General features: G+C 39.6%; 1 protein-coding gene across 5 annotated transcripts; it reads right to left on the minus strand.

The window, feature by feature from the left end:
- Positions 1 to 1,344: 1,344 nt before the first annotated feature.
- On the minus strand, positions 1,345 to 26,341 carry usp7 (ubiquitin specific peptidase 7 (herpes virus-associated)). Of its 5 annotated transcripts, none has more exons than XM_015388645.1 (31): positions 25,437 to 26,341; positions 21,457 to 21,561; positions 20,339 to 20,537; positions 19,552 to 19,690; positions 19,203 to 19,291; positions 18,994 to 19,102; positions 18,748 to 18,878; positions 18,604 to 18,658; positions 18,443 to 18,523; positions 18,212 to 18,302; positions 18,004 to 18,086; positions 16,567 to 16,676; positions 15,818 to 15,974; positions 14,641 to 14,785; positions 14,436 to 14,566; positions 12,612 to 12,746; positions 12,118 to 12,219; positions 11,703 to 11,808; positions 11,388 to 11,480; positions 11,233 to 11,300; positions 11,037 to 11,137; positions 9,694 to 9,847; positions 9,251 to 9,318; positions 7,375 to 7,483; positions 6,047 to 6,124; positions 5,849 to 5,949; positions 4,192 to 4,291; positions 3,812 to 3,931; positions 3,655 to 3,726; positions 2,785 to 2,875; positions 1,345 to 1,577 (listed from the first exon to the last, which is right to left on the minus strand). In XM_015388645.1, the coding sequence occupies exons 1-31, from the start codon at positions 25,510 to 25,512 to the stop codon at positions 1,471 to 1,473; spliced, it is 3,306 nt and encodes a 1,101-aa protein (XP_015244131.1). In that variant the 5' UTR covers positions 25,513 to 26,341; the 3' UTR covers positions 1,345 to 1,470. The 5 variants fall into 5 exon arrangements, with proteins under 5 accessions (XP_015244131.1, XP_015244130.1, XP_015244129.1 ...); XM_015388644.1 differs by having other exon boundaries at positions 7,375 to 7,477; positions 15,797 to 15,974; XM_015388643.1 differs by having other exon boundaries at positions 15,797 to 15,974.
- Between the last annotated feature and the right edge of the window lie 463 nt (positions 26,342 to 26,804).

Here is a 26,804-nt window from a genome sequence, read left to right on the forward strand (position 1 = left end):
TTCAACCGGAAAAGATCAAATCAATGTGATTCTGCAGGTCGACAAGACAAACCGCCGCAGTTTAGTTTTTCCAAGAAAAGAAAAATCTGTAGGTAACCAAAAAAAAAAAAAAAAAGTGTCAATGGTACATCAGGAAAAAAAAAAAAAACCTACACACAAGAAATATGAACACCTGGCTCCCTTCTGTACCCAACAAGAAAAGGCTTTTCTCTTTAATTTTACACGTTCATATGTTTTAAATATACAATTCTTAAATGTCGTCTTTACAGAGCCAGCTATGCGTTTAGGGGATGCATTCCATCTGTGCTTAAACTGAAAAAAAGGGGGCTTAAAGTGTTTCAAACTGCTGGTTTTGGCTCTACACAATCCTCAAACCGGTAGGGGCTTGTGCAGCTCGACCAAGCAAAATGCAGTTCCTGCTCTCAACCACTAGAGGGCGACAGAATCTAAAGATAAAGCGGTGGAGGGGTGACTGGGTGCGTGCGTTTGTGTATTGAGGAGGAATGACTGATGGAAACTATTAAAGGGAAAGGAGCTGAGGGGGGAAAAAACAAAATTTGTGCATTTGTGTTCTGACAGCAATTAAAGGAAAAACAGCCGGTCCTGCCTGAGGAAGCATCGGCATTAAGCGCCAAGTCTCACGATTAAACAGACAATTTTGGTTTTCTCCATTTATTTTTCAACAGATGCCGTTTTGCAGATTTTTTTTTAGTTTTATTATACAAGATCTGCAAAAAAATAACATATTTACTGTCCTCCAACCAAACTAAGTGAGAAAGAATTGTGTAAACTTGGAAATACTGTTTTTTGTTGCACTATAGGATGGGAGAAGGAACTACCACAAAGCTCTGCAGAAACATATTCTTATCTAATTTAATACACAGCAGTGCAGTTCCTCTCCTAGCAACTTCACTTAAAACAACCATCCTTAGCCCAGAAGGAAAAAAAAAAAAGTATTGAGAAGTGGGGAAGAAATGTAGGAATTCAAATTTTCCACTTCCAAGTTCAGCTTAAAATCCAATTTTACGTCTCCCACTTCCAGACAGGCAACAAAAAGCAGGCAGTGAATACGTAGAAAAGCTAAAACGGAACCAAACAGCCTGAAACGTAAGGGAAGTTGTTTAAAAAAAAAAAAAAAGAAAGAAAAAGAAATTTTACAAGAAAATGAACAGTCAGGTGGTGGTTGGTGCCGGTTATTTTCCACTGAAGAATTATCTGTCAGCTGCAGCGAGATCCTGTGTCGCTGAAGACGTAGTGCCGGTGCAGAGCTGTAGAGGTGTCCAGGCAGGTGTTAAAGAGTGATGAACACACACACACGCAAGCAAGCACACACACTCAAACAGTCTCGCACACAAACACACACACGGTTGGTTACAGTCTGTGGTTACGGTTTGTTAAAGTGGGAAGGGAAGGGTGCTGGAGCAGGAGTTGAGGAGGATGAGGAGAACGAAGAGGAAGGAGCGGGCTGCTTTAGTTGTGGATCTTGATTGCTTTCTCCAGGTATGTGTAGCGACCTCTCTTTGGAGCTTTGTTGAAATGATCCAAACCTAGCCAGGGCCGTGGGTGGGACATATTACCTGTGGAGGGACAGAATGTTAGGCACCTCTACTGCTGCCTGATTAAAATCTTAACGGCTAAAACTGCAACACGCAAAAAGAAAAGGTTAAACCTTTTATTCAGGTTTCACCATTGTACAAAAAACTAAACTAATAAAAAAAGACTTAAAAGAATAGTTCAAGACTTTGAATGTGAATACTTATTTTCATCTGAAACCAACATTTTTGCATTTCCTGAGTAACAGATGCTTTCATCAGAACAGCTCAAGTCTTGAGTCAAAGCTTAAGTGGGTGAATAAAAAGATGAAAGGGTTCGTTTATACGGCTATACATCATTCTTGTAATAATTTGTACTTTCTGGACATATTTCATTATTTCAATTCCGTAAAAGTAAAAAAAAATCCACTAGACTTGGTTTCCAAGGTTTGAAGACGTTTCGCCACCTCTCCAGGAAGCTTTCTCAATTCAAGCTTCCTGTGGATTTTTTTGAACTTTTACGGAATGACTATGACCGGGATGACTGGGAATCTTCATCCGCTTCATGATTTAAAGTTGTTCCTGTAAGTTTTGACCAGAGTGAATACAAAATATTGAGCAAGTCGGATTTACTTTTTGCCTGTTTTTGTGCCACCAACTATAAAATGTCACAGTGCTAATAGTCAAATTCAAAACTGTCTGTTCAGAGCTATGATTCAGGTTTACAGTAGCAGCACTTCATAATGATCCTTCCCAGTCAAACACCAGTCAAATGGCAACCTACTTCTCTCCAACTCCCAGCGAAATCCCCTCCAACTTCTAGCCACTGGGGAGACCCCCTCTTACACATTTTTTTACTCAGACTCCACCCTTTTCACTGAATTACAGGGTGTGACCAGGAGATGACGCTTCTCTTTAGATTAATCATGACAGAAAGAACATTTTAGTACAAATATTGATGTTTAAAGAGGAACTGTAGAGGACCAGCCAAGGGCCCATCAAGGAAAAGTGGGGAAATATTAAAAGGCTACTACTACAGTAGAACAATGCTGTCATTGTTTTATTAGGAAAAACTCAGACTATGCTTTCAAATCTAAAAAACCTTTAAAAACCTCATGTAAAAGAGTCGAGACAAACCCGCTTTTAACAATTCGACAAAACATTTAACTGGGTACTGAAATTGTAACTAAAAACATTAAAAACAACCAATGAAGTTAGCATAGGGAGAATCAAAGTGTCTTGTCTTAAATACCTGGCTGTGGTTCAAAGTCCTTCAGGTTGACCTCGTACTCATCTTCAGTGATGTACTGATGCCGGCCCATCATCACAATCGCAAACTTGAACTGAGAAAAAGCAAATACATAGAAGATTGTAAACAAAGAGCTTTCTGATTCATTCTGACAGCTAAGGTTAACAGGAAAAAAAAAAAGAAACACCAAGGTTAGTTTTTCAAAACTATTTTACCATTTCCAGCATGTAGTATTTAGTTTGACTTTTTTTTTTTTTAATCTTTCTTATTTTAATCTTAATTTTGTTCAGTATTACACATCTCAGTGTAGAGGACTTTGGGGTGTTAAGTATCTATGATAAAGAAAATGTACAGTATAATGAAAATATACAGGACCAAATTCTCCATTAAAGCTCAAATTCTCTTTATAGTTAAAAGTAAAAAAAAAAAATAGGCATTACATTTTCCAGAACAAATTTCAATTTTTTAATAAAAACACCAAAACAAACGTTTTGCATGTCTATACATGGCAAGAGGTATATGCTTGACCTTTGACCAGGAGAGGGGGGGGCACACACCTTCAAATCGTAGGTTGTGCAGAGCTGGTTGCTAGATTTCTATGAGCATCTAATTTAAAAATTCCTGACTTTTTCAGCCTATTTTTTTCAAAATCTAACATGCAAATCTGATTAGAAATTTATCAAGCAACAGTGTAACTAGTAATCAGGCTTGTTAATAAAACAGCGTCCAGACAGCAGCTTTGTTAAAATGAGGATAAGAAAAATATTCAGATTTCATTTATTCCACAAATCATCCAGCAGTGCTCTACCAAAGGAAAACCCTAGCATCGAGTTTAGGAAGGTTCAGCCTTAAACCCCAAACAAAATGTCTTACCTTCTCAAATTCTTTCTCCTGGATATCCAGCATGGTCTGGATCCTCCTCATCACCTCCCTAAATGGCTCACCCTGCAAAACACAGATTGCAATGACATGATACAGGAAAACATCAAACATTCAGCATGTTGTAGACTTCATCGGCTCTATATCATACCTGTCTGATCTTCAGCAAAAAAGGAATCCCAAAGGTGCCAAAGACTTCCTTGTGGAAGTGAGCGACTGGGATCAACATCTCAGTGTCCTTGTCCAAGTCCACCTGGTCCAAAGGAATCTCCTAAATGAAGACAAGGGAATGTGAATCATCAGGCTTAAAGCTGCACCAAGGAACATCCTTAGCTGTGCTGAAAGTACAGAGTAAATAAATGTGTTTTTATTTAAGTTATCGACTCTTATTATTCCAAAGCTGAATCTGAAGCACCAATGCAACAACAATCAGTCACTGAAGAAGCAACCCAAGCGGGTCAGGGCTGAAAGCTCTGCTGTAGCTGAAGGAGGTTTAACGGCTAAAAATAAATGCTTCTCAAACACACTTACCTCTATTCTAAAGGTGCGACTGGCAGCAGGAGATAAACATTCTAGCAGCTCATCCTCCTGATGAACCCCAATGATTTTATAGCTTACTATCTCTAACAGCCTGCAGAGGGAGAGACAAAAAATACACAACAGGCTTAATGTGCAGCAGCAGCTTTTAAAACACTTTGAACAGTCAAATGCAGGAAATTAGGAGGAAATAAAAATATTCAAGGCAAAATCGTATAATTTTCTTTTTTGTTTTCATTTGATGATACATATTAGATCAGCTGTAATGCGAACAAAAGCACGAGACTTCATTATTCTAGACAGAATGTCAGTTTTTGATCATTATTTTAGTCATTTGTAAACGTTCCTCTAAATGCCAGCTTCAGCTGAAGTTTGGTGTAAAAAAAAATCAAACCCAGTTTAAAAAGGCTGTTGTTGGACAGAAACCCAAATTATGATTCAGAAAACAAGGTTAGAGATCATCTTATAAATATAAACCAAACTCCCTTCTTCCCCTAAAGAAAATTCAGATTTGTATCTTTAAGGTAAAACAATGAAAGACAGTGAAGATCTTAATATATAAGAGAGAAGGCAACAGCTGATGGAGTTGCATTTGATTAAAATAAAAACTGATTGGATTACAGAACGCTACCATTTTTAGTGTAACTTTAATCAAATTAAATAAAATATGGATTCTCTGAAATTATGATTTTTTTTTTTTTGCTTTTCAAAAAAAAACAAAAAAAAAAAACAGAAAGCCCAAACAATAGGCTGGACATCCCTGTCTGAGACATGAGCCCCTCAGGTCAGACTGAGAAACCACACCTTAAAAAATAAAATAAAACCCTGAAATTAAACCCTTCTCACAATAAAACTAAAAATTAACAGCAAAAAGTTGTATTTAAAAAAAAAAAAAAAAAAAAAAAAAGAGGAAACGAGCTAGCTGTAGTTAGCCCATTAGGGCTGAATTTTCTTCTAGTTGTTTAGATTAATCTTTTATTAAAATAACCGTCAACTGACTTAGTTAAGTGGAGAATACAGGATACTAGCTCTATCAAGAACTCATTAAGCGGCAGGTTTAGCCTTAGTTGGTTCAAAATCTCCCATTAAATTTATTATCAAATCACTTGATTCAAAACTAAATATTTGACAAATAAATCTATTAGTAAAATATTAATTAGCTAATAAATGGAAGATTGCATCAGAAAAAACAGAGAGGTAACAGACTTAAGAAAAACACATAACTGGGATCCTTTCATATAAAAATGTTTTTTTTTTAAAAGACTGACAGGATGATTTAATCCTGATCATAACTAGAAATCATTAAACATTACCTGGAGTCCTTTGTGTAGATTTTTCCTAAAACGTTTTTGATATTTTTCTAGATGAATTGCTGATATGATTCAATTATAAACAATTTGATCTGACCAGTAAATAAAAAAATGTCTACAACATGAAATTTAAAAATGTAAAAATGTCCACTTTGAATTAAGTGAGTTTCTCTGTCAATATTCGTGAGAAAAAACCATGACTTCAATCCAGCAGTCTTTTTACCCATAATGCATCATGATTAAGCTTTTTTTTTTTTTTTTTTTTTATGAATTTGGTGTATTTATAAAGACAGGAGGGTTAATCTTTGAGTGCCACCTGTTCATTGCTGGGTCTCACATACCTGAGCTTCTCAGAGCCGTTTTCAGACAGCTCTGCTGTCTTTTTACATTCTTCCAAAAGGTCCCGTACACAACCATGTTTGTCAGGGTAGAGGGTTATCTCCTGAAAAACATGCAGTAAATATGTTGCATAAATATACCGAAATCTTCCCCATCTGCATTGATTGCTTGTTATCTGTAGTACCAGATATGTGGCTCACCTCCTCTCTGAACTGACTGTTGAGCCATATGCATTTAAAACTCCTCCTGTTCTCAAAGTCTGTTATCTTCATCTTTAACTGTGGACACAGAAAAATCCAACATTAGAGGCATGATAAACTGCATCATTCTGAAGGAACCGTTCCATACATCCTGTACAATTTCTATACAACCGTCTTGTATCTTCTCCTAATGCAAGTCTATCACAGCAATGTGTTCTAGTAGCCTGGGTGCCATTCCGTACTTAGTCCCGCCCACAACGTTTGAGGTCGGGAAGTTCGGTCTGGCATTGCTCAATAGTAGCGCGAGTATGCTCGCACAATATCTGGCGGGCCAATCAAATTGTCAGGGCCGGCTTTATACGATGATGGACAGATGATCAACAGTAACGTAATCAACCACGTGACCAAATCGCGCTTGGGTGACAACAACAATGGCTGCTGCTGGAGAGTTGAGGTGAGTAGATTCTGCTATTAGGTCTGTTCTAGAAGATATCGACAGCAAATTAATTTTAAAAGAGGAACAGAGAAACGCGATCAAGGCTCATCTTCTTATTCTAGGCGTGAAACTGCACGCTTTGATTTTTGTTGACAACTATGCGCCGCTTAACATACGTCACGCACTCCGTTGCTCTCATTGGTTGTAGGTCTATCCAATTGAGTGCAGAGGCATTTTTTTTCCTGGTTCGTTCGAAACACGCCCCATAATCACAGCTCTATGGAGCAGTATCAGACTCATATTCTGACTAGAATTGAGTAGGACTACGTCAGGCTAGTGTTCTAGAGCCAGTTGGGATTGGACAAACGACAATGACTGCAAGAATCTAGATCTAATCTGAACAAGTGGAAGACTAAAAGGGAAAATATGGAAGAAATATTTTTGAAGGATGCATTAAAACCATTTAATGACGGGAATGTTTAACAGGTCGCATTAGCAATCCTGTTCAGTGTGGAAGTTGTTACTGGGTGAAGAATGGACCAAGGTAAATGCTTTTAGCATCGATGAGGTGTGTCCAAGTAAAGTAAACATAAAGTAAACACATTTAAGAAGAAGATCTAGAAAGGACGCAAATTTTTTTTTTAAATAGAGGGATGTTGATTTATACTTCAGGGCTGCTACTGAAACGAAGAAGCTTTAATCATAGCAGCTACATTTCTTCCATCTTCAGTGAACCTACTTCTCTTACTTTGACACTATCCTATCCTGCTAAATAAACTTAAAGTGGATTAGCCAACTATGGATTGCAGCAAAGTAATTCTTTTCAATTCTGACATTGCTTCTATTTATCCACACCAGGATTAAACCCTCGTGTAGATCCCAGCGTTCCTACCTGCTGGTAGTAGAGCTTCTTAGGCTGCCGGGGCTTGAAGAATTGCAGCAGGTCCCGCAGCGTCCCATCATAGTTGTGTCTGAGAGGATTCCCTGGACCGTCCCTGTACCTGGCCACCACACCACCAGGCAGGGGGGGAAGGGCGACAAAGGGTAGGAAGGACGGATGGAGAAAGGTAGAGAAGTAGTCATGGAGGAGAGAAAATGTGTAAGTTGGCATGGATGGAGAGGAGGACAGAAGAGCGAGAGGTGAGAGGGAGGAGTTAGAGGAAAACAAAGAGAGGTGGAGGGGGGACAGGTTACACAACATTTCTGAAAGCTGAAAATTACTAGAGAAAACAAGCAGGTAAAAATGCAACTGCTGCTTCAGAAATTTACTTTCAAATGGAATCTATGATCTTTGATCATCTAGATATGTTATCAGTTGTGCAGCAAACCGTGATCAGTTTAAATTTCAATGAATCCATCCTACATCAACATTCTCATGATGACTGGAGCATTTCAACTTTCATTTTTGTTCTTAGATCTTAAGAAGCTGATTAAAGCGTTTCAAGCAGGTTGGAGCTTAAATTTAGCTGCAGCTCTGAACTGATCTCCTGCAGCAGATAAGTAGGAGGAGCCAGAGCTGCTGGACATAAACTGGATCCCTGGAGAAGGCTTTTGTAGGAGAGTACATTCTCTTCTCTTCTAGAACTGTATATTGAGATGTCAGATGATTCTGTAGTCAACCACTTTTTCTGCTGCACAGCATAGCAACAACACTGCAATACAGTATTATACATGCAACAAGTAGAGGGAAAAAACAAGCCATTTAGTAGACTTGCAGCGGTCAATCTGTCAAGCTCGGCAATCAGCTGATTTTCATGTGATCTGCCATGCCCGGTGTCCAGGCGGTCATTATGAAGGTCAAAATTTTAATGCGCTAGTCACTGCATTGTTGATGAATTTTTATTCTGAGCAGACATATCTTTCTGCTAGGCCTAGTCCATTTTTTTTTTTTGGTCCGAGTGCCCAAAACAGAGAGAAGAATCATAGGACAAAAGAGGAAACAGGAGACAGCATTCTGAGCTCAGACAGAAGCACCGGGGAATCAGTGTAAAAATAGAAGAGATAGCACCATAACCAGCGGCTAGCCGTACCCCTCTCTGGAGCTAAGGAACAACAGTGGGAGATCGAAGAAGCCTGCTGGCCAGATAGCGCACAGAAGCTGGGTGATAAGGCAGCTAAGGAGGAGAGTGGATAGGTTACAGCTGACCGAGAATAGCTAGGCTAACGGCGAGAAGATCGGATAAGTCTCCAGGGGAAACAGTAAGTCCCAATGCGGGAATGAGGACAGTGCTGACTGAGGGTAACCTCTGGGAAGTTAACTGCTGGAGGTGGAAGAATGACAGCAGGATATGAAGGGCTTGCCAGGCAGACAGCGCGTCAGAGGGGAGAGAATGCGATTGCTGGTCGGTGGAGAGGTAGGACCACAGGAAAACTTTTCTGTGGTCCTATGTTTTTTGTTTTTAAGTCGCCCACAAACCTTTTAAGAGCTTTTCTGCTTCATCCTTTGGCGACATTATTATCTCAATCTTCCATTTTCATTAAAAAAAGCTCATCTCCACTGCCTCCTTCACTAAAACTATGGTCAATTCATGATTGTTTCTAATCTCCTATATTTTGGATACCCAATGATACAATGTCAATGTACATTAGACCGAAGGATTTCTGCATCTCATGCAGTGATCGGCAGGTATGGATTTTTGTGATTGCGGATTGGAGCTTGGCTCCAAAAATCCTGACTGATGCATGTCTACTATTTGTTGAAGCGTATCGTTGCTAAACGTTACACTGATTGACTCTGTGTGTTTGGATGGATGGGACAAGCCTCCTACCCCTGGGACTTGAAGAACTGCAGCAGCATTGGATCCGTGTTCAACCTCTGAGCAACTGTCTTGGCCACCTGACAAAAAAAAAACAAAAACACACATATTAGATGAAGGTTTTAAAACTAAAGTCCTACAGGACAGCATCTATGCCTCAACAGATCAGATACAGACAGCAAAACAAGATCAGGGGTATAAACCAAGCAGCTAACTTGACACTTGTCAGAAGGTTTCTTTTTGTAAATATTACATTGCTAGCTCTACCTTTAAACGACCCAAAAAACTAAATGGAAAAAAATTGTCTTTGATTGAACCAGAAATTTGCCCCAGTTATTGTTGAACACCTATTTTGTAAGGGTAAGGTTAAAGAAAATTTACGTCAGCTGTATGAAGTGATGAAAAGAGGTCGCTGCTGGATTCAGACAGCATTCAATCAAGCTGAGCGGCTCTACCTGAAAATAGTTCATGCGGTTCGAGAGCGTGACCACAAAGCCAGGGTCGTTGTGAATGGTCTTGTCACAGAAAATGACATCAACTCTGTGGTAAAGATCCCGGAAATAGTCCTTGGCTGTGGGCAGTTCACTGCTGTCGTTCTCTGGGTCGTCCCTGTATGGATGAGAGGAAAAAAAAAAAAAGCAACAACATGAATGAATCCAGTTTAAGAAGAGGTAATGAGAACTTATAAATCAGATAGAGATAAAGCAGCCTATCCCCACCATATTTGTTTTAAGAGCTTCAGTCCTTCTAGGAAATTGGTATCCTACAACTTCAGATAGAATAACTAATACCCCTTTCCCAATGGCCTAAGAAACATTTTTAAACCTGGGAACAATCGGCTTTTATTGGCAGTGGGAACGGCTCCCTGACGCGCATCAACCTGGGTCAAATGAGTCTGCAAGCAACCCAAGTAAAAATTGTCCTCAAATGGCTCAGCTCTGATCAGCATACAGTGGGAACTTCATACCCGCTAATTTACGTTATACTATTGAGCGCAACATGCAGACATCAACACACCGCGGCAGTCACATTCAATCCAACATGCCAACACAACTCAGCTTACATTCGATAAACATGGAGCAGCAATGGTGAGAGAGATTCAGACAGACAAAAGATCCAAACAATAAAGCACACACGACAAAACTCTGGCTTCCTTACATGTTGCTCTCCATTGTTTACTTTCCTGATTTCAGTCATGCTGGTGAGATCATTAACGCTAGCCCAGCGTGATGGTGTCAGCAGACACGCACCCGTGGGGGACAAGGGCCGGGCAGCTTGCCAGCCGGGGTTCAGACGCAGCTTTTTGCCAAGTCTTAATTGAAAAACCTACATTAACCCGCTAATGTAAGTGGGAAACAGGCTAAAGTTACAGAAAACAGACGAGTTTGAAAAAAAAAATAAAAAGAAAGAAAAAATTAACATCCGACTTTGGAGCAAGTCTCTAAGAGTCTCAACGTACAAGAAAAACATGCAGGTGAATTTAAAGTAGATGGTTTGAAGTGGTCAGGGTTTAAATATGGACTATGCAAACACCACTGATTGTCAAAAAGGGAGAAATAGGAAAAGGAAACAAGAAATTAAAGAAAAAAAAAGATGGACAGATTTTTTAGACATTTGGAATTTTTTTTCTTTGCTCCATTTTCTAATCCCATTCAGATAGATATCTGATAATTAACCCCAAACAAGGAAAACACCTTTCCAAACAGCATTAAAACAACTTTATGATCCTAGCCTACTGTTAGAAGTCTAATTTCTTTAAGTCCTTCAAATTAAAAGAAAAGCATGAGCCAATACTCACTTCTGGAAGACAATTATGTCCCCATCCATGAGCTCATCCAGGGCCTTGTCCAGAGAGACATCATAGTCCTGTATCCGCTCTGTTAGGTTGGGCTTTACTTCCTGCAGCAATGACAACAACAAAGGGAGATGAAGTCAAACTGGTGAAAATATGATGAGAAACATATGTGAAAACCTGAAACATAAACATAAATCACCTCATAGAGGATAAGGCTAGTTTCCTGCTGAAAACCTGCTCTCTCACACATGATCGGCAGCAAGTCTCCTTGAGTAGCACAAGAAAATTATGTCAATATAAAAGAGAAAGAGCCACTTTCAGAGATCAACAAGCTTTTAAATGGAAGCTACTTACTTATTTTGCAGGATATAGGTGTGTAGATATGTCCACAATAATTTAAGCTTCTGGTTTTGGGGTCGTACATCTTCAAGAACAACATGACATCGTCTGTAAAAAGGAAATGGGTCGCATTAGACAACATGTTTTCATATAAACCAACCTAATTTAAAAAAGAAAAAAGGGTATATTATAACAGTTGAACTGCATCAGAGACAAGTTTTAAGAATATATGTCATTCTGGGTAAAAAGCTCACTAAAGTTAAAAGTCCACACATTAATATAAACAGGCTGCATTAAGAGACAATGGGACTACAGATAAGGAAAACTCACGGTCTTTGTCGAACTTGGGTAACGTGGCACCGCTGGCCGCCAGCTCTGGATCCACCGTCTCCAGAAATATTGTCCAGGGGTTTTCGTTATCACTCAAGTCGATCATCTAAAAAAAAAATAAATAAATAAATAAAAAACAAACTTCTAAAACCTCGTGGCTTGATTATAGTGGCCGTTTACTAAACCAATTATTTATTGTTGAGTTTTTTCCACCCCTAATAATTATGTGTTAAAAACCTCTGATGTGTCAGAGCAGTGGAGTAACAATGTCAGGGAGTTCTACTTGTTTTAAAAAATGTTCCAAAAATATTTCTTCCTAAATTAAGACAGCTACTTGAACAAAACCGGATCTCCTTAAATACCTCTACTGAACACATGCCAAAACAGCATTCTAAGAGAATGCAGAAACGCGTACCGATTTGTTACAATCAGCCTCGTAGTCGAGCATGGCGGGCCGCTTGGTTCCATTACTACGGGCCTGCATGGGCCAGAGCCTCATCTGATCCTGTGGGAAACCCTGCAGTACAAAAATACAAAAGTTAAGACATTAACAAAAATATACAGGAATAGTATCAAGACAGAAGTTTCTGCTCATCTGGGTAGCAGGAAGGAGTTGTTTCCTGGTAGTTTAGATTCAGATAATGTAAGCAAACAGGAAAATCAACAAGACTCCAGTAAACATGGTTAGAAAGTTGTTTGATGGAAAACATTTTTAGAAGATTCCCTTAAGAAAGGCTTAAGTTCTACCTAAACTCCAAGTTAAATAGATCAACTTTGGTCTAGCTACCTGTGCAAAGTCAATGCTAGGTCTTTTGCAGGTTTGGACTACAATGCATCTAACAGGATAGAGAAACTTGAAAGTCTGCCTCATTTTGAAAGTCTGCCACCTGATATGAGCATGAGACTCACCATGGTTTGGGAGAGGTTCTGGACAAACTCCTGCAGAGTGGAGCTTTTCAGCACCTTGAAGACTGTGTACTTTACTTTCTCTTCATCGTACATGTCATTGCCCTGATGTCCACAGAACTGGTCCTCTGTCACCATCTATAAGGATGAAGGACAAAAAGTGAATAGATGGAAATAAAGCAATGTTATATTTTATCGTTCAACAAATCCAAAAAGGCCAAAAGAAAACCTTGTCTGAGTGCTGGCTAGGCAAGCAGAAAATGTGCAATAAAGCAGACGAATGTTGCAATAATAACTGAAATTGTGATAAACAATTGAACAATGTCCTACTGCTTTAGGTTCATAGCAAATATTGAAAACTAGCTAATAAATATAGCTTCCAGATGGTTTTCATCTCAATAACAAAAGGTTGCTTTAGGCCGTTTCGGCCTATGTTTGCTAAACGTGTAATGAAAATAGAGAACATGCATGTATGTATCTAAATAATTAGCAACTGTTCAATTGCAGTTCAAGCAGTACTTCATCTGCTTCAAGAGCCACCCGTTTCTCCTGCCTAGTCGCCTCCAGATGGATGCTAAACAAACTAAACTTCTAAAGATGATGAGGCGGTACTGTATTCAGCCAGCAGCACTGCAAACATCTATGTGAATGGTTCCTTCCTCTGTTTTACCTATTAGATTATTAACATTAAAGATGATTTAAAATCTCTATTCATACCTCATTTCTTCTTTTTATTCATTTATACATTCAATCCAAATCAAAAAGCAGATTTTCCATCCTCTACCAGGAAGGATAACAGTAATACAAAGAACAGTTTTAGTTATTCTCATGTGAACGCAAAATATCTTAATTTGCTTGATTGGCTGACATCACTTGGCCGACACAAAAGTTAGCTTAATAACCACACAAACACTTTAACCTTAGAGAAATAAACGCATCAAACTAGCCCAAACCATCACTGGTACTGGGATCATACCCAACGCTGCTGTTTAAGGCCTCATAAGATCGAAAACAGCAAACTATATTAAAAAAAAAAAAGGCTTGTATCACTTAAAAATATGAAACACCAATAATGCTTTGCTACAAAGAAGCGATTAAATTCTTCCAGTAATTTTCACCTGTGTCCAAAACCACAATGTTAAAATAATCAACACTTCAGTTAAATCTACATTTATTTTACTTCAACTGCTCACCATCTTGGTGTCGATCTCCATTATTTTCCGCATCTAATACAGTGAGAATCCATCCAAAAAGTTTCATGCAAAGGGTCAACTCCTGACACTTTGACCAAAACAGAAAACAAAAATGATACTAGCTATTCTCTCTTTCAGTAATTCCAGTAGTTTATAAGAAAGCAGCTGCAGCTCAAAAGCCAGAGGTTCCAACCCTTCAGGACCAATTTGCTAATTCCTTAGATTATATGTCAAATTGCAGTTAGCAGCTAGCCACAAATTCATGGACAACACTGGGTGCAGAACCTTGTTTAACAGAATAGAACACAATTTAAAGGCAGTCTGGGTTTCAGAGGATGCACTCAGCAAAGCCTCAGATGATGGACACATTAGCGCATCTATTAATGCACAGAAACAATGAGGTGATCCAAAGATCAGCCAATAGAAGGAAGAGCAACATTAGCATCACAGCTCTGATGCCAACTTTAACCCACAGTTGATCCATTAAGAGTCTATGATATAAGATTGAGTTTTCTATCGACTATGAGAACATTTTCTGTCATGTCTTGTTGCCACACAAACCCAATAATACAGTAAAAGTTCAATTTCCTGGTAGAACTAAAGTCAACAAAAGCCAATTTAGGACCCTTCTTACCTGAACCTGCATGTACAGGTGTGCCTCTTGGCGTTCCTTCCTCTTCTGTGCTTCCACCCTCTTCTCCTCCTGCAGACGCTCCACCAGCTGCTGGGGGATGTCCCCATCAGTCATAGGCTGGAGGACCTCGCCTGAGATACAAGTTAGAAATAGAAATTAAATCTATAAACTCCAGGCTCCGTCGTTCCAGAAGCATCATACTTACTTAGCTTGGATTCCCGGATGTAGACCAACATATAGGCGTTGGTGCAGTGACGGACCGACAGGTCGTCGTCGTGCCCGCCGTAGTTGTGTTCTATGGCCTCCTCCTTGGTGCACCGCGACACTACATCGTCATCAAACTTACACCACTGCAGTGGAAAAATGAAATGATAGATGCAGCGAAGCAGTGGTGGTTAGATCAAAATGGAAGATTGGAAATGTACTGTACCGTCTGAACTTCTACATATTTGTCATGTTACAACCAAAGGCTTTCCATTAGGGACCAACAAACAACTGCTGGCACCACAGGCATTAAATGGAGGAATCGACTGAGCACAGTGTGATTCTAAACCCTAACATAAGAACTAAAGGCTAGAACTCCTTTCAAGCGCCACCAACAAAGCAGAGTTCAACCAATAAATCAGTCATTTGGGATATTCTCTGAAAACTTCCTTAAGAAAAAATGTATGCTGGGCAAATGTAATTAGTGTTGCTACAAAGACCAGCCTCAATAACATGACAGGGAGAACTAGGAGAAGCGAGAACAGTGATATAGTTTCTGTTCAACCACCTGAAACCGCCTGTGTTTTATTTCACATGGTGCTTTTAGGTGCAATGTGTAAAATTCAAAATATACATCAAAACTACACGGTTTAGACATATATACATATATATATGTAAAAACTCTGTTAAAAAAGAAATCCAAAATATCCCCCATGATCAAGTTCAAGTAGATTTACTCTACATAAGAAAATGAAGCTTCTTTTAAATACAAACCTAAAAGTAGGGCTGCAAAGATTTTAAATTTGGGGGGATCTGGTTTTTAAAAGAAGGAAATCAGCCACTGTGAAGGTTCTAAATTTTTCATATCCTACTTGAAAAAACACAGAAAAAAAAAAAATGTTAACAAACACCGCATTTACAGCATCTTACCCTGTCCTGTCTTTTCCCTTTAGCTACCAAGACTCTTTGAATTTCAGACAGACTGAAAAGTTCTTAATACACTTTTTTTGTGTGTGCAAAATCTCGATAAAATACTCAAAAGCTGAAGGTTGCAAAATGACAAATGATGAAAAAAACTAAAATGAATGCTTTTTCAAGTTATATAAAATAAGCACTGAATGTTTGGTGCAAAGGTGCATAAAAAAATTTGTCCTCACGATTGGTTCCTTGACACTCACTTTGCCGTCTCCTTTGGGGTTAAGATAGACGACGTAGTGACCGCCATGGTTGTCGCCGCTGTGCACCAGCACGGCGTGTAGAATATAGTTTGCAGGGTCCTTGGAGTCCGGCTTCTGAAGGAACTCGTCCAGAGGTAACTGGTCCGGAAACTCAAACCTTTCAAGGTGAAGAGAGAAGGGATGGTTAGGAAAGAGGAAAAGGGATTAAGGACACAAGATTATGGTAAAAACCGGACATCAACACAGACAGGAAAGCAGGTCATCTAAATGCATTTTATAGCCGCTTCCATCCACATCGTTTCTGGGCACTTATATGCAGAAAAGCCTCAGGTGTGCACGGTACCACAGCGAGGATGAGTCAGAGTCGAGACACAATAAAAAGAAATGATCTGTTCTGGATGCCTGGGTGCTTTGAAATGTCGCAATAATCTTAAGCATTGTTATCCAACCATGCCCTTTCATAAAGCTTTTCAAGTAAAGACAGACAAAAAAAATAAAATAAGAGTTACGTCTATTCCTGCCATAACAGGGCAGGGGGTCAGGCCATGCTTTTCTCTCTGAACAAACTCAATAACCTTTTCTGGAAAGAAACTGCATCCTTTAACTTATGTTTTTATGGAGCAGACTCCTAAACCCTAACCGGGCACAAATCCCTGGAAATGTCGTCCAAAAAGGAAACGACCCGGTTTAAGGGGGGGCAGGGGAAGGGGTTTTAGTGAAGTGAAAGAAAACAATCAAGTCCAGCTTACCTGTCATTAATCTTTATATTTTGGTCAGTCTGTGGGTCATACATGAACCTCATCAACTGCAGATGGAGAATTGGGGGGAAAGTAAGAAACTTCACACCCTTTTCTGCCTCCTGCAATGCAAACAAACATGTTGGATGTTTAGCGTCCTAAAATCTTACAAGAGGAAAACTAAAATTCAGCGTTTAAGTGTTAAATCCCTTTAAAAGAAAAGAAAAAGGAAAAAAAAATGTTGAACACCATAACCAAAACAGGGTATTTAGTTGGGTTTTAATGCACCAGATCAACACTAAGCAGAAAAATAGGGGCAGTGGAAAAGGAAAGCATAATTTCAACTTTACAAATAAAAATATCAAGAGATGGCAATTCAACCCCTATATCTCTTAATTATCTAAATAAATAAAAAAATCCAGGGCCAACATTGGGATTCAGATCTCTCCAAGTTATTAGTAAACATGGGTATCATTTTAACTCCGCTGTTCTGAAAGTCTTCAGGGGGCTGTCAGCATGAAGGCCAAGAAACTCCTGAAGAGTCCGATTTCCAGAGAAACTTGGAGGTCACTTAAAAAACCCCTCAAGCTTTGAGCATCCCACAGAGCATCAAGTACTGCCTACTGCACAACAGCCAGCACCACACAATCTACCTGAACCAATAGGAATATTCAAACAAGCGGCCTACAGCTACCTACTGCAAAGAAGATGGAGAAATAAGACGGTGAGGAGGCAAAGTCTTAAACAACCTGACTTCTATGGAGAAACAGACCGACCAAACTTGAGAGTTGAAAGCAGGTCTATATAGTCTCCTTTATAGTTTGCAGAGGCATGTAGGCAGCAGATCACCTATATAGAGGTAATGGATCTGGTCAGATGAGCTAAAATATAACTATATAAAAAAGTAGCATTACAAAACAGCACGAAATAAACCTGAACCAAATAACTGCCTTATCCGTTCTTGGTGATAGTCTTGTTATTTTACTCTGCACAGAAGCCAGGAAACATCTTAAATTACACCAGACCTTGAGGGCTGGAGTTAAGGTTCCCCTTCCACAGAACAATCACCCTGAAGATACAAGCAGACCTTCATCGGTCTTATTTAAATCAAAGCATATCCATGTGTTAGACTGGCCAAGTCAAAGTCCTAATATAAGCGAGAATCTGTGGTTGGACTAGAAAAGTAACATTAAGACTCTAGAAGTAAAAATGTACAGAGCTAAATCCCAAAGCAATGAAAGGTGGTTCTACAAACTAATAAGTCAGCAGATCTGAGAAAAAAAATGCATTTTTATTTGTATACAATGTCAAGAAACATTGTCCTTTCACTTCTAAACCATGCGCTACATCCTACTGGTCTGTCATGGAATCCATAGAAGTATAGCAATGTGTGGGGCTGTAAGAGAAAAATAAAAAACAAAAACAGTCCTGATACCAAACTAGACTTACCTGAAGGCCGTGCTCTCCTGCGTCGTATTTGTTGTCTCCGTCTAGCTGTTCAGTTGCAACGTAATCTTTAAAAGACTCAAATACTAAAAATAAGCAGAGGAAATTCATCCCATGAAAAAAATTATTAAAATAAATAAACATCCAAATAACTGACTAATTTATTCTTTTTTACTTCTTTCAGTAAATTAGCAAAAACTGAACCACTTACTGTTCTTCTTTCCTTTTATGCTAAGCTGGATGTCATAGTAGTCCTCTATCCGCTCAGACCTGTAGTCGACATGCTTGCACTGGATATACGACTGGGGGGAGACACACAATCAGAACGGGTAAAAATAACCTCTATACCTAGATTGTCAGCTTGTTTACAAAATGATCAACTCTTAAAACTGTAAGTAGAAAAGACAACTTGGACATCAACAGGAACTCGGCACAGACTTACCACCATCTTTCCTCTGAACAGTTTGGGGATGGTTCCCTCAACACACGTGCCTTTCATTTTGTTCTCCACGTTGTCGAGCAGCTGGTGTACACAGGAAAAAAAATGTTTCAGGAAGGAGTCAAGTCTGCGTTTATATTTTTACAACCATTCAGAGGACTCACCACTCTGCACAGCTCCTGCACATCGTGCTGCATGAAGCTATCCAGCGTTTCCCACCTTTACATTTAAAATAAACGCATTAGGAAAAGTTGACTTTCCAAAATTTAAATACTAAAAAGCAAATACAAAAGCAAAACAGCATCTACCCAAAAGACTTTGTGAGTTTCTTTGTGCCGACTGGTTTGTCGCTGTGTTGGAGTTCATAGAAAACCCTCTGCAGCGCCAGGGGGACGCTCTTGGAAGAGTCGTCTCCTTCTGTGGGCATCATGTACACCGCCTAACAGGTGAAGGGACCACACAAAAAAACGACATGTTAGAAACCAGAGCTTTAAGACTGACTGAGAGGGTTTTCAATTCTATCTCTACATGAGATACACTAAGCAGAGCCGTACCCGTCGTAACTGGTTAGTGAAGAACAGTGTCTGTAGCAGGCTATTCATGTAACAGGTGGCTCCCTGGTTCTTTAGTCCAACATAGCCTGTGTGTTTCTTGGAGTCCCAGCTGGTTTATGAGTTAAAAAAAAAAAGTTTATATTATGACCTTTAGTGAGAAAATAGAAAAAACTCAATATAGAAAAAACTCAATAGAGAAATCTGCTTACGCCACTCCATGTGGAGCATCTGCCTGGACGTAGACTTCAAACGTGACTTTGTCGTCATCGATAAAGCCTCGCTCTGGATCCGTTACATCCTTAAATAAAAAGTGGATGGAAAATTTCAAGACCTCCCAAAAAGACACAATGAGGTTTCTATAGCTTGAATAGACATGGAGGTAGCAAGGAAACAAGCAGCTCAATATTTCAATTTCAAATTGTTTTCCCAATATTTATAAACGCTGCAAGTCATGAAACCAAAGCTTAATGATGTCTGTTGGAGATAAAGAAATTAAACAAATCATTTTTTTTGCAGCGCTGACATTTATGTTGACGTGCATTAGGCTGGCATACTTACACTCCAGGACATGAAGTTAGAGAAGCCCCAATCATTCTCCTTGTGGAAGAAGAGGTGACTGATCCTGCGGCTGAACGACTTCTCGTCGTCTTTGTAGTTAATGATTTTTAGCATGGCCTGAGCGTGGCATGACCATGACCTGAAACGGAAGGAGAGGACTTATTCATCAGAGCTGCGAAGTACATCAAATATATACAAATTGTAGGTCAGGATATCCCTCTGCTTAAAATTTATAATAGCCTAAAGTTCATTGAACATATAGTAAACATTCCTCAAGAAATAGTTTTTAATGCGGAAGCTGGAATCTAGAGGGAAGGAAAGCAAGTAGGAAACAAGGCAGGAAGATAATGTAAAGATTGAATGAAGGAAGAGAGGAAAGAAAGGAAGAAATGGGAAGTAGGACAAGAAATATGAAGGTACGAAAGAGAGAGGATACAAAGAAAGAGGGTAGGCCTTATTTCCTTCACTGTCTATGAATAGATAAAACTATCAGGGCTTAACAGATCCATGATGATAATCGACATGATAGAAAAAAATCCTAGTATCTCTGTAGAATCATAGCTTAATAAAACTACAACAAGCTACTTCCGTGCAGTAGTTCACTTGTGTGACAGTACTGTTTAGGAGATTTAAAGATATTCTCCCCTACAGTAACATTTAATATAATCACATCTTCCCTTTTTTCCCCCCCACTTGAAACGCTGACTTATCCCCGTAAAGTAAATTAAAAAACAGTGAGATTATGTTGGATACAAAATACAGAAAGTGCTGAAATAAAGACACATACGTGGAATCCGACTCTGCATTGCACTGCAGAAAAAAGCCAACGCTTTTCTGATGGGGCCGATCCGGGTAGAACCGCGGCATCACCATGATCTTCCAGGGCAGGTTCCGGACAAAGCAGGCCGGGCTGAGAACGGACTCGCTAAGGCGACTGAAGCGCTCCACCACGAACCGGAAGGTCGCCTCTGACCTCCAACTGGTGTCTACGAGGAGACGGCAGGCAGGAGAGGACAAAATTAAAAACGATTATGAATAGCAGAGGTTCCAACTCTAACCCAAGCCTCAAGCAGAACCACCTTGGAACCAATTTTCTCCAGAGACGTGCATTATTTTCTCCCCCCTTCTGAACATAAATCCACTCAGAGATAAACTTCCACATGAATGCACAAGGATATTTTAGCTGCCAATTTGTGGAGAGTCTGCGAATGACTCGTCAGCATAAAGCTCACACAAAGCTAATATATGGTTCAGTCCAATAAGCATTCAGACATGTTCAAACAGCCTTTAAAGCAGCTCTATGAGAAAGGAAACTGCTGATTTTCTGAATGCCAAAGGCACACTTTGGTTAAAGTTACGCTCACTCCAGATGCTAATCTTGTTCATTTGTAAAACTTACTTATTGGTTTGTTTCTGATATTCGGCTGGCCTATCAGTTCCTGTTCTTATCTGATTAATACTAAAAAAAAAAAAAAAATTACTGATTTTAATTTGTTTTTGAATATTATATCTACTAAAACTTATCCAAAAGAGCCTACAGTAGCTAAACAAGGATATAAGGCAAAACCAACAATTTAATCACAGAGACATTCATTTCAATGTCATTAATGCATATAATAATACCATCATGGATGTATGCCAATATAAATATACGTTTTCGTCTCATTTATCGAATGTATTTTGTATACACATACATAAATAGCATGCTTTTGATGTTTGGTTTAGATAAAGGTAAGAAATTACCAAATAAAGAAACAATCAGCAGATAATACTTTAAGTAAAACAAGTGATAACCCTGTTTCGGTAATCCTAAAAATCTAAGACGACTTTGAAACAGCAAGGAAACAGCTGATTGGTGCGTTCCTAGAAACGTTATCAGTCAGCGTGAGTATCCAATCTCCTCACCGTCCTCCATGTCCTCCTCTGTGTTGTTGTGCCCATCTCCCATGGCCACGTTACCATTGATCACCGGATTGGCCGGGATTCTTGGGGGGTCGTCTGTGTCCCCAGCTGTGAGGAAAAATAAAAGAGCATGACAATACTGTATGGATGAGGCTTTTTAAAAACTTTGTGTATCACAAAGTGTCTTAAGATTATTTTTTTGCCCGATCTTGAGTAATTTAATTTACATTTTTGGAAAACAAAATCCTTTTTCCCCCGTCCTTATTTTAGTTGGAACTCCTGCTCTTGATAAAACTAAATATGAGGTTTTTATACCATCCTGTTAGGGAAACCATGGTGAGACAGCATGACAAGTGTTTCCAAATGTGAAGACATTGTGAGCACAGCTGGAAGAGCATGTGTGCAAGGATAAAAAAAAAAAAAATATATATATATATATATATATATAGTTAGGAGTAGGGATGATAATTATGGTTCTAATGAGGGATTAAGCTCCAAGCAATCCTTCAAAAAAAAAAAAAACAATTGTGCTTACGGACAACATTAATCATCCCATCACAATGAGACAACTAGTTTGATCCACAGACACACTCTAATACAAGTGGCAGAATCAGGGGGGAATCAAATTTTGTAAAGACAACGATGAACATGTGTCCCTAAGCATGCTACATTTCTTCTGCACATGTTTATTTACTTGTCTCTCTCTTGGTTCCAGACACGGCACCACCCGACTTCTGGCAACATTACTGAACCATTCCTTGAGGAAGCTGACCTGGTTTCCTCAAGTGGATTAAACCATATTAATGGAGTCCGTCAGTAAGGTGCATGACAACTTGTCCTGCTTACTGCACGAGTCTAGCCTGAAACCTTTAAAAGTTCTGCTATAGAATGCAAAACAGAAAACTACTGAGACTAACCCTTATTTAGCTGTTGTACAACAAGCAATCTCTCCTCCCTTAATCTATTACAGGAAGTAATATCGGAAAAAAACTGATTACTGCTACTTAGAAATGTACTTCTATCCACTAGAACAAGGACATCTCTAAAGGGAAGCGTTTATTTAAAAACAAAACTAACCTCCTCAGGAAGCAAGAGTTTTTAATGGGTCAAATGAACAACTTTCATTTTAATATTTTACTTTTGTTGAAGAGTCCACACATTTCCGTAACTAAGCACCTAAAAGATTTCAACTACTTTTCATGAAAATGAATGTTATTTCTCTACTAAAAACATCCCTCTTTGAAAACTTTACCTGTACTTTAAATATCTAATCGCTTTCTTCTAAAGGTTTCTGGAAACTTTACACGCAAACTCCTGACTTTTCCTCTGGTGTTGGGATTACAAATTACCAGCAGTAGTCCCACTGAGATGGGCATCTCTTAAAAAGGGGGTGCTTGAAAAGCCCCAAAAAACATCTAAATGAAACAAGCAAATATATAATGAAGGTTTAATTTTTATTTATTTTTCCCCTTGCTTAAGATTTTATGTTTTGGACAACAACAAAAACTAGTAACCCCTGATACCACCAGAGTTGTTCACGTTTATGAAGTCAATCCACAAATACCACATTATACAATAAGCGAAACAGTGCTTCACCACTTCCCCCCCCCATTATATTAAACTCAAAAGCTTAATACAAAGCCGACTATCAAGATAAACCAAGGGTTTAAAATGTTCCTGCCACTTGCATCAGTTGCTGTGTACTGCAAAACTACACATTTCTCAAACAAAGAAAAACGTGGTTGATACAAATATCAGCATAGGCGGGGGAAAAAAGGCGAAAAGGATTGTGTTTAACCCTAAACCATGTTTTTACATTCAGCAGACTGAACGGATTTCAGACAAATTATTGTGTCACAAACAACAGGATAGCTCAATCATGAAGTGGTTCTTTATTCTGTCAACGCAAAAAGCCCCGCTGGTAAATTTTAGTACAATGTTGTAGCTGTTAATATTAGGACTAGGTAAACATGTGCTGCATTTCTAGAAGGGTTGTTTGAAGCTATCCCACTGTAGGTGTCCATACAAGTCAATGATTGATGAATTGGGCTAAAGTCTGGAAAGAAAGTCTGTTTTGCTTTTTCCTTATCCATCAATAACAGAGTTTGATCAAGAACAAATAGAAACCATCTCTTAACAACTAATTCCCCACCCTAGCGATCAACCCGTGGTGATGGGATGGAAAAGAGCCTGTTAAACTGCAAGAAGGATCCTAGGATTAATGAACAAGATGCTACAGGGGAGGCTGACTGATGAGTGCACCTGTTCCTAGTCAGATAACTATTAAAAATCAACTACCAACACTGATCAGAGAGGTGTAATCAATATTAGTAAAACTAAATTCACATGTAATGGGCGTGTGTTGATAAATAATTATAATTAATGTGTGTTAGATTAGATAAAGTTGAATCACTCAGACTGAATGACGCAGTGAGCCTCTTCAACGAGTCTCAACCTAAAGTAGACCTTTATAAAAGCTAATTAAAGTGAAGAGTGCGCAGTTTTTACGTCTCGAAAAAAAAATAACCACCGCGTTTCAATAGCTCTACCTGTCTGCAAATCGATCCAACAAAAAAACAAAACAAAAATAAGGATCATTAAAAATGGCGAGAGCTCCGAGCCGTTTGATTCTCCATACAATGAAGCAGCAAATCCCCGCGCTGTGCGGGCCTGGCTCACCGCACCGCTGACAACTTACTTTTTCACCTCTTGTCACGCATCAACTAAAACACCGTCAGACGTTTAAAACGGCTCTACTTGAGGCTTAACGGCTTTGTGTGTTTAAAAGCGCTACGGTTAAAGACATAAACGACACCGCGGCGAATATAAGCGGGGACTGACGTATCTGCGTTCCCGTTAGCCACATAGCAAACCCCATCAACCGAAAGACATGCCGCTTCTTAACGGACAACGTTAGCTGTGAACACAAATAGTGGATAACGCCCTAATATCCACGCAATGTTAAACATGTAATTAAATATTAGGTATATAGCATATAGAATGGGGGGGGGAATGCAAAACATCCGCACCGGGTTAGCAACCGAGGCCCAACCGCTCTAGCAGGATCGCAAAGGCCACCATTTTGAAACGCCACACACCCCCCTTCGTTAGCACCTGCTAACTAGCATGCTAACCAGCGATGACACAAAACGGATAGGGCCTCAGAGTTAATTTACTAGTTTAAAATTGATTGTCTGACAATGTGTATTCGGTTTGTGAAGATTTCAGTACATAGAGAAACGACTTTACATACGATAGTGGACAAAATGGTAATTTAGATTAACTTTGGAATATTTTATCATTTACTTAGAAGCCTTGAGTTGAAACACGCTGCTAGCGCTCACGTTCTAGGCTAGCAACGCTACATGCCGAATAATAATAAAAAACTATAACGAATGAGAAACTACATTTTAACCACAAGATAGTAATTATGTAGACAGGTACGTTTTTATTTGCCACGTGAAAACTGAGACTGCATGAAGCTTTATTAATTTACATTGAAATTGATTTATCTAATTTGTTAAGACAAAAAAAATTACAAATATTTAGGTTATCACTAATCAACATAATTTAGTATATGGAGGTTGTATGGCTAATTTAAACGAATATTTATCAAATAAACCAGATGTTTACAACAGCGTAAAAAATGCGGTACCGAAGCCGAATGAATGATTTATGCGACCGATATTCAAGTATGAAGACAGGAAAAACAGGATAATTTTTAATTTGCGACTCATTATTACAAAGGCGGAAAGATGAGTTAAGCACCGTTTGTTTATAACGCAAAATGAGGTCAGCTCCGCAAGAGTTTGCTGCAACGAGCGCACGATCAGCAGAAATCCAACCGGCTATCCAAGCCAGCATCGGGCCTTGTTGTTTACTGTAATGATGCGCTAAGATTGCACCAACAATAACTTTACGTATCCGACATGCACCGGGGGAACTATGTCATGCATTTTGCATGGTCTCTTCACCCTTCTTACCTTCCATCTCCATGTCCTCCGGTTCGCTGAGCTGCTGCTCGCCGGCTTTCTGCTGCTGCGTGTGGTGGTGGTTCATGTTGGCAGCTGCTGTCGTGATGCGGGACTCTCTGCTATCTCTGTCACCCTCGACCTTGTCCGGGGCAGGCTCGGCGGGGAACCGGGTTCTGGGCTGCTGGTGAGGTGTGGCGGTGGGATGCGGAGGTGGGGTGGACAGGTCGAGCCTTGGCGGCCGGGCCTGCTCTGTTGCGACCTCGGCCTTGTCCGCTGTCAGCGCCGGGGAGTGAGGAGGGGAGGTCAGCTGGGGAGCGGGTAGAGAAACGCGGACGTATTTGCTCGCTATTCGCCCAATTTCGGCGCTTTAGTTGGGGACAGATCGCTGGCTGACGGCGGGGCAATGGGACTCCGGGGACGGATTGGATCTGAATGAACCCCGGGAAACGAGGCTTCCACCTTCAGAAGCAAATCCCCCCTTTTTGCAGCGAGCGTTCAGCTACCTGACACTAGGCAGCCAAATTGTAATAGAGTTGCAACAATGAAAACAATGGCTCATTTGCTAGGGTGCAATTAGCAGCTTTGCCAGCGATATCCCCAGTCTGTCTGCTCCTCCGATTGTCCAACGACCGGGGAAGAACGAAGGGAAAAGCTATCCATTCAAACCGTTTCCACTAATGACGATTTGGAAGTTCACGGTGAGGAGTTAACAGGGCCCCGACATTAAACCAGCCCGACCAGGAAAAAAAAAGCCCCTAATACGTTCAACGACCCGACGTGGCTCCTCGCTGCATTTTAAAACTAACCTCTCGTCTCTTTCTGAGGAATGTGCCTGGTCATACGATGCTGTGCGGCGGCTCTCGGCCCGCTCCTCCCGTGGTTTGTGATGTGTTGGGTCTAAGCAAAATCTCAAAATGGCGGCCGCGCTTTCTCTGAAATGTCACATCCGCATGGTGATCCAAACACGAGCCCATCCCCGGCCAGATTCTTTTTTTTATATCTTGGTTCAACTGGCTCAGCGTGTTCATCATACACTGGAAACCATATAACACATTTTATTTAGGATTTTTTTTTAACATGAATTATTTATTCACATTTTAACGAACTTACCTATGATTAATATACGGAAGAAGATTAGGGCCACTGAAAAAAAAAAGTTGACTGATTTTAAATTTTATTTCAGTTTAACATGGGATAAAGGTCAGAATTCTGACTTTTTTCTCAGAATTCTGACTTTTTTCCCATACTAAACTGAAATAAAATAAAAAAAATTAGTTAACTTTTTTTTTCCACTGGCCCTAATCCTCTTCCGTATTAATAATAATAATACAGATAAAGATGGAAAAAAAACGTTTTATATTGTTAGCAGTACCTTTA

Source organism: Cyprinodon variegatus, unplaced genomic scaffold (assembly GCF_000732505.1).
Source record: "Cyprinodon variegatus isolate N-32 unplaced genomic scaffold, C_variegatus-1.0 Scaffold431, whole genome shotgun sequence".
Classification (NCBI taxonomy): Eukaryota; Metazoa; Chordata; class Actinopteri; order Cyprinodontiformes; family Cyprinodontidae; genus Cyprinodon; species Cyprinodon variegatus.

Coding starts and splice junctions, on each gene's coding strand:
- usp7 (XM_015388643.1), bottom strand. CDS start 25,512: ATGAACCACCACCACACGCAGCAGCAGAAAGCCGGCGAGCAGCAGCTC. Junction 18,879..18,993: donor TCACTAACCAGTTACGACGG/GTACGGCTCTGC, acceptor TTCACCTGTTAG/GCGGTGTACATGATGCCCAC. Junction 1,578..2,784: donor GGACTTTGAACCACAGCCAG/GTATTTAAGACA, acceptor GTCCCTCCACAG/GTAATATGTCCCACCCACGG.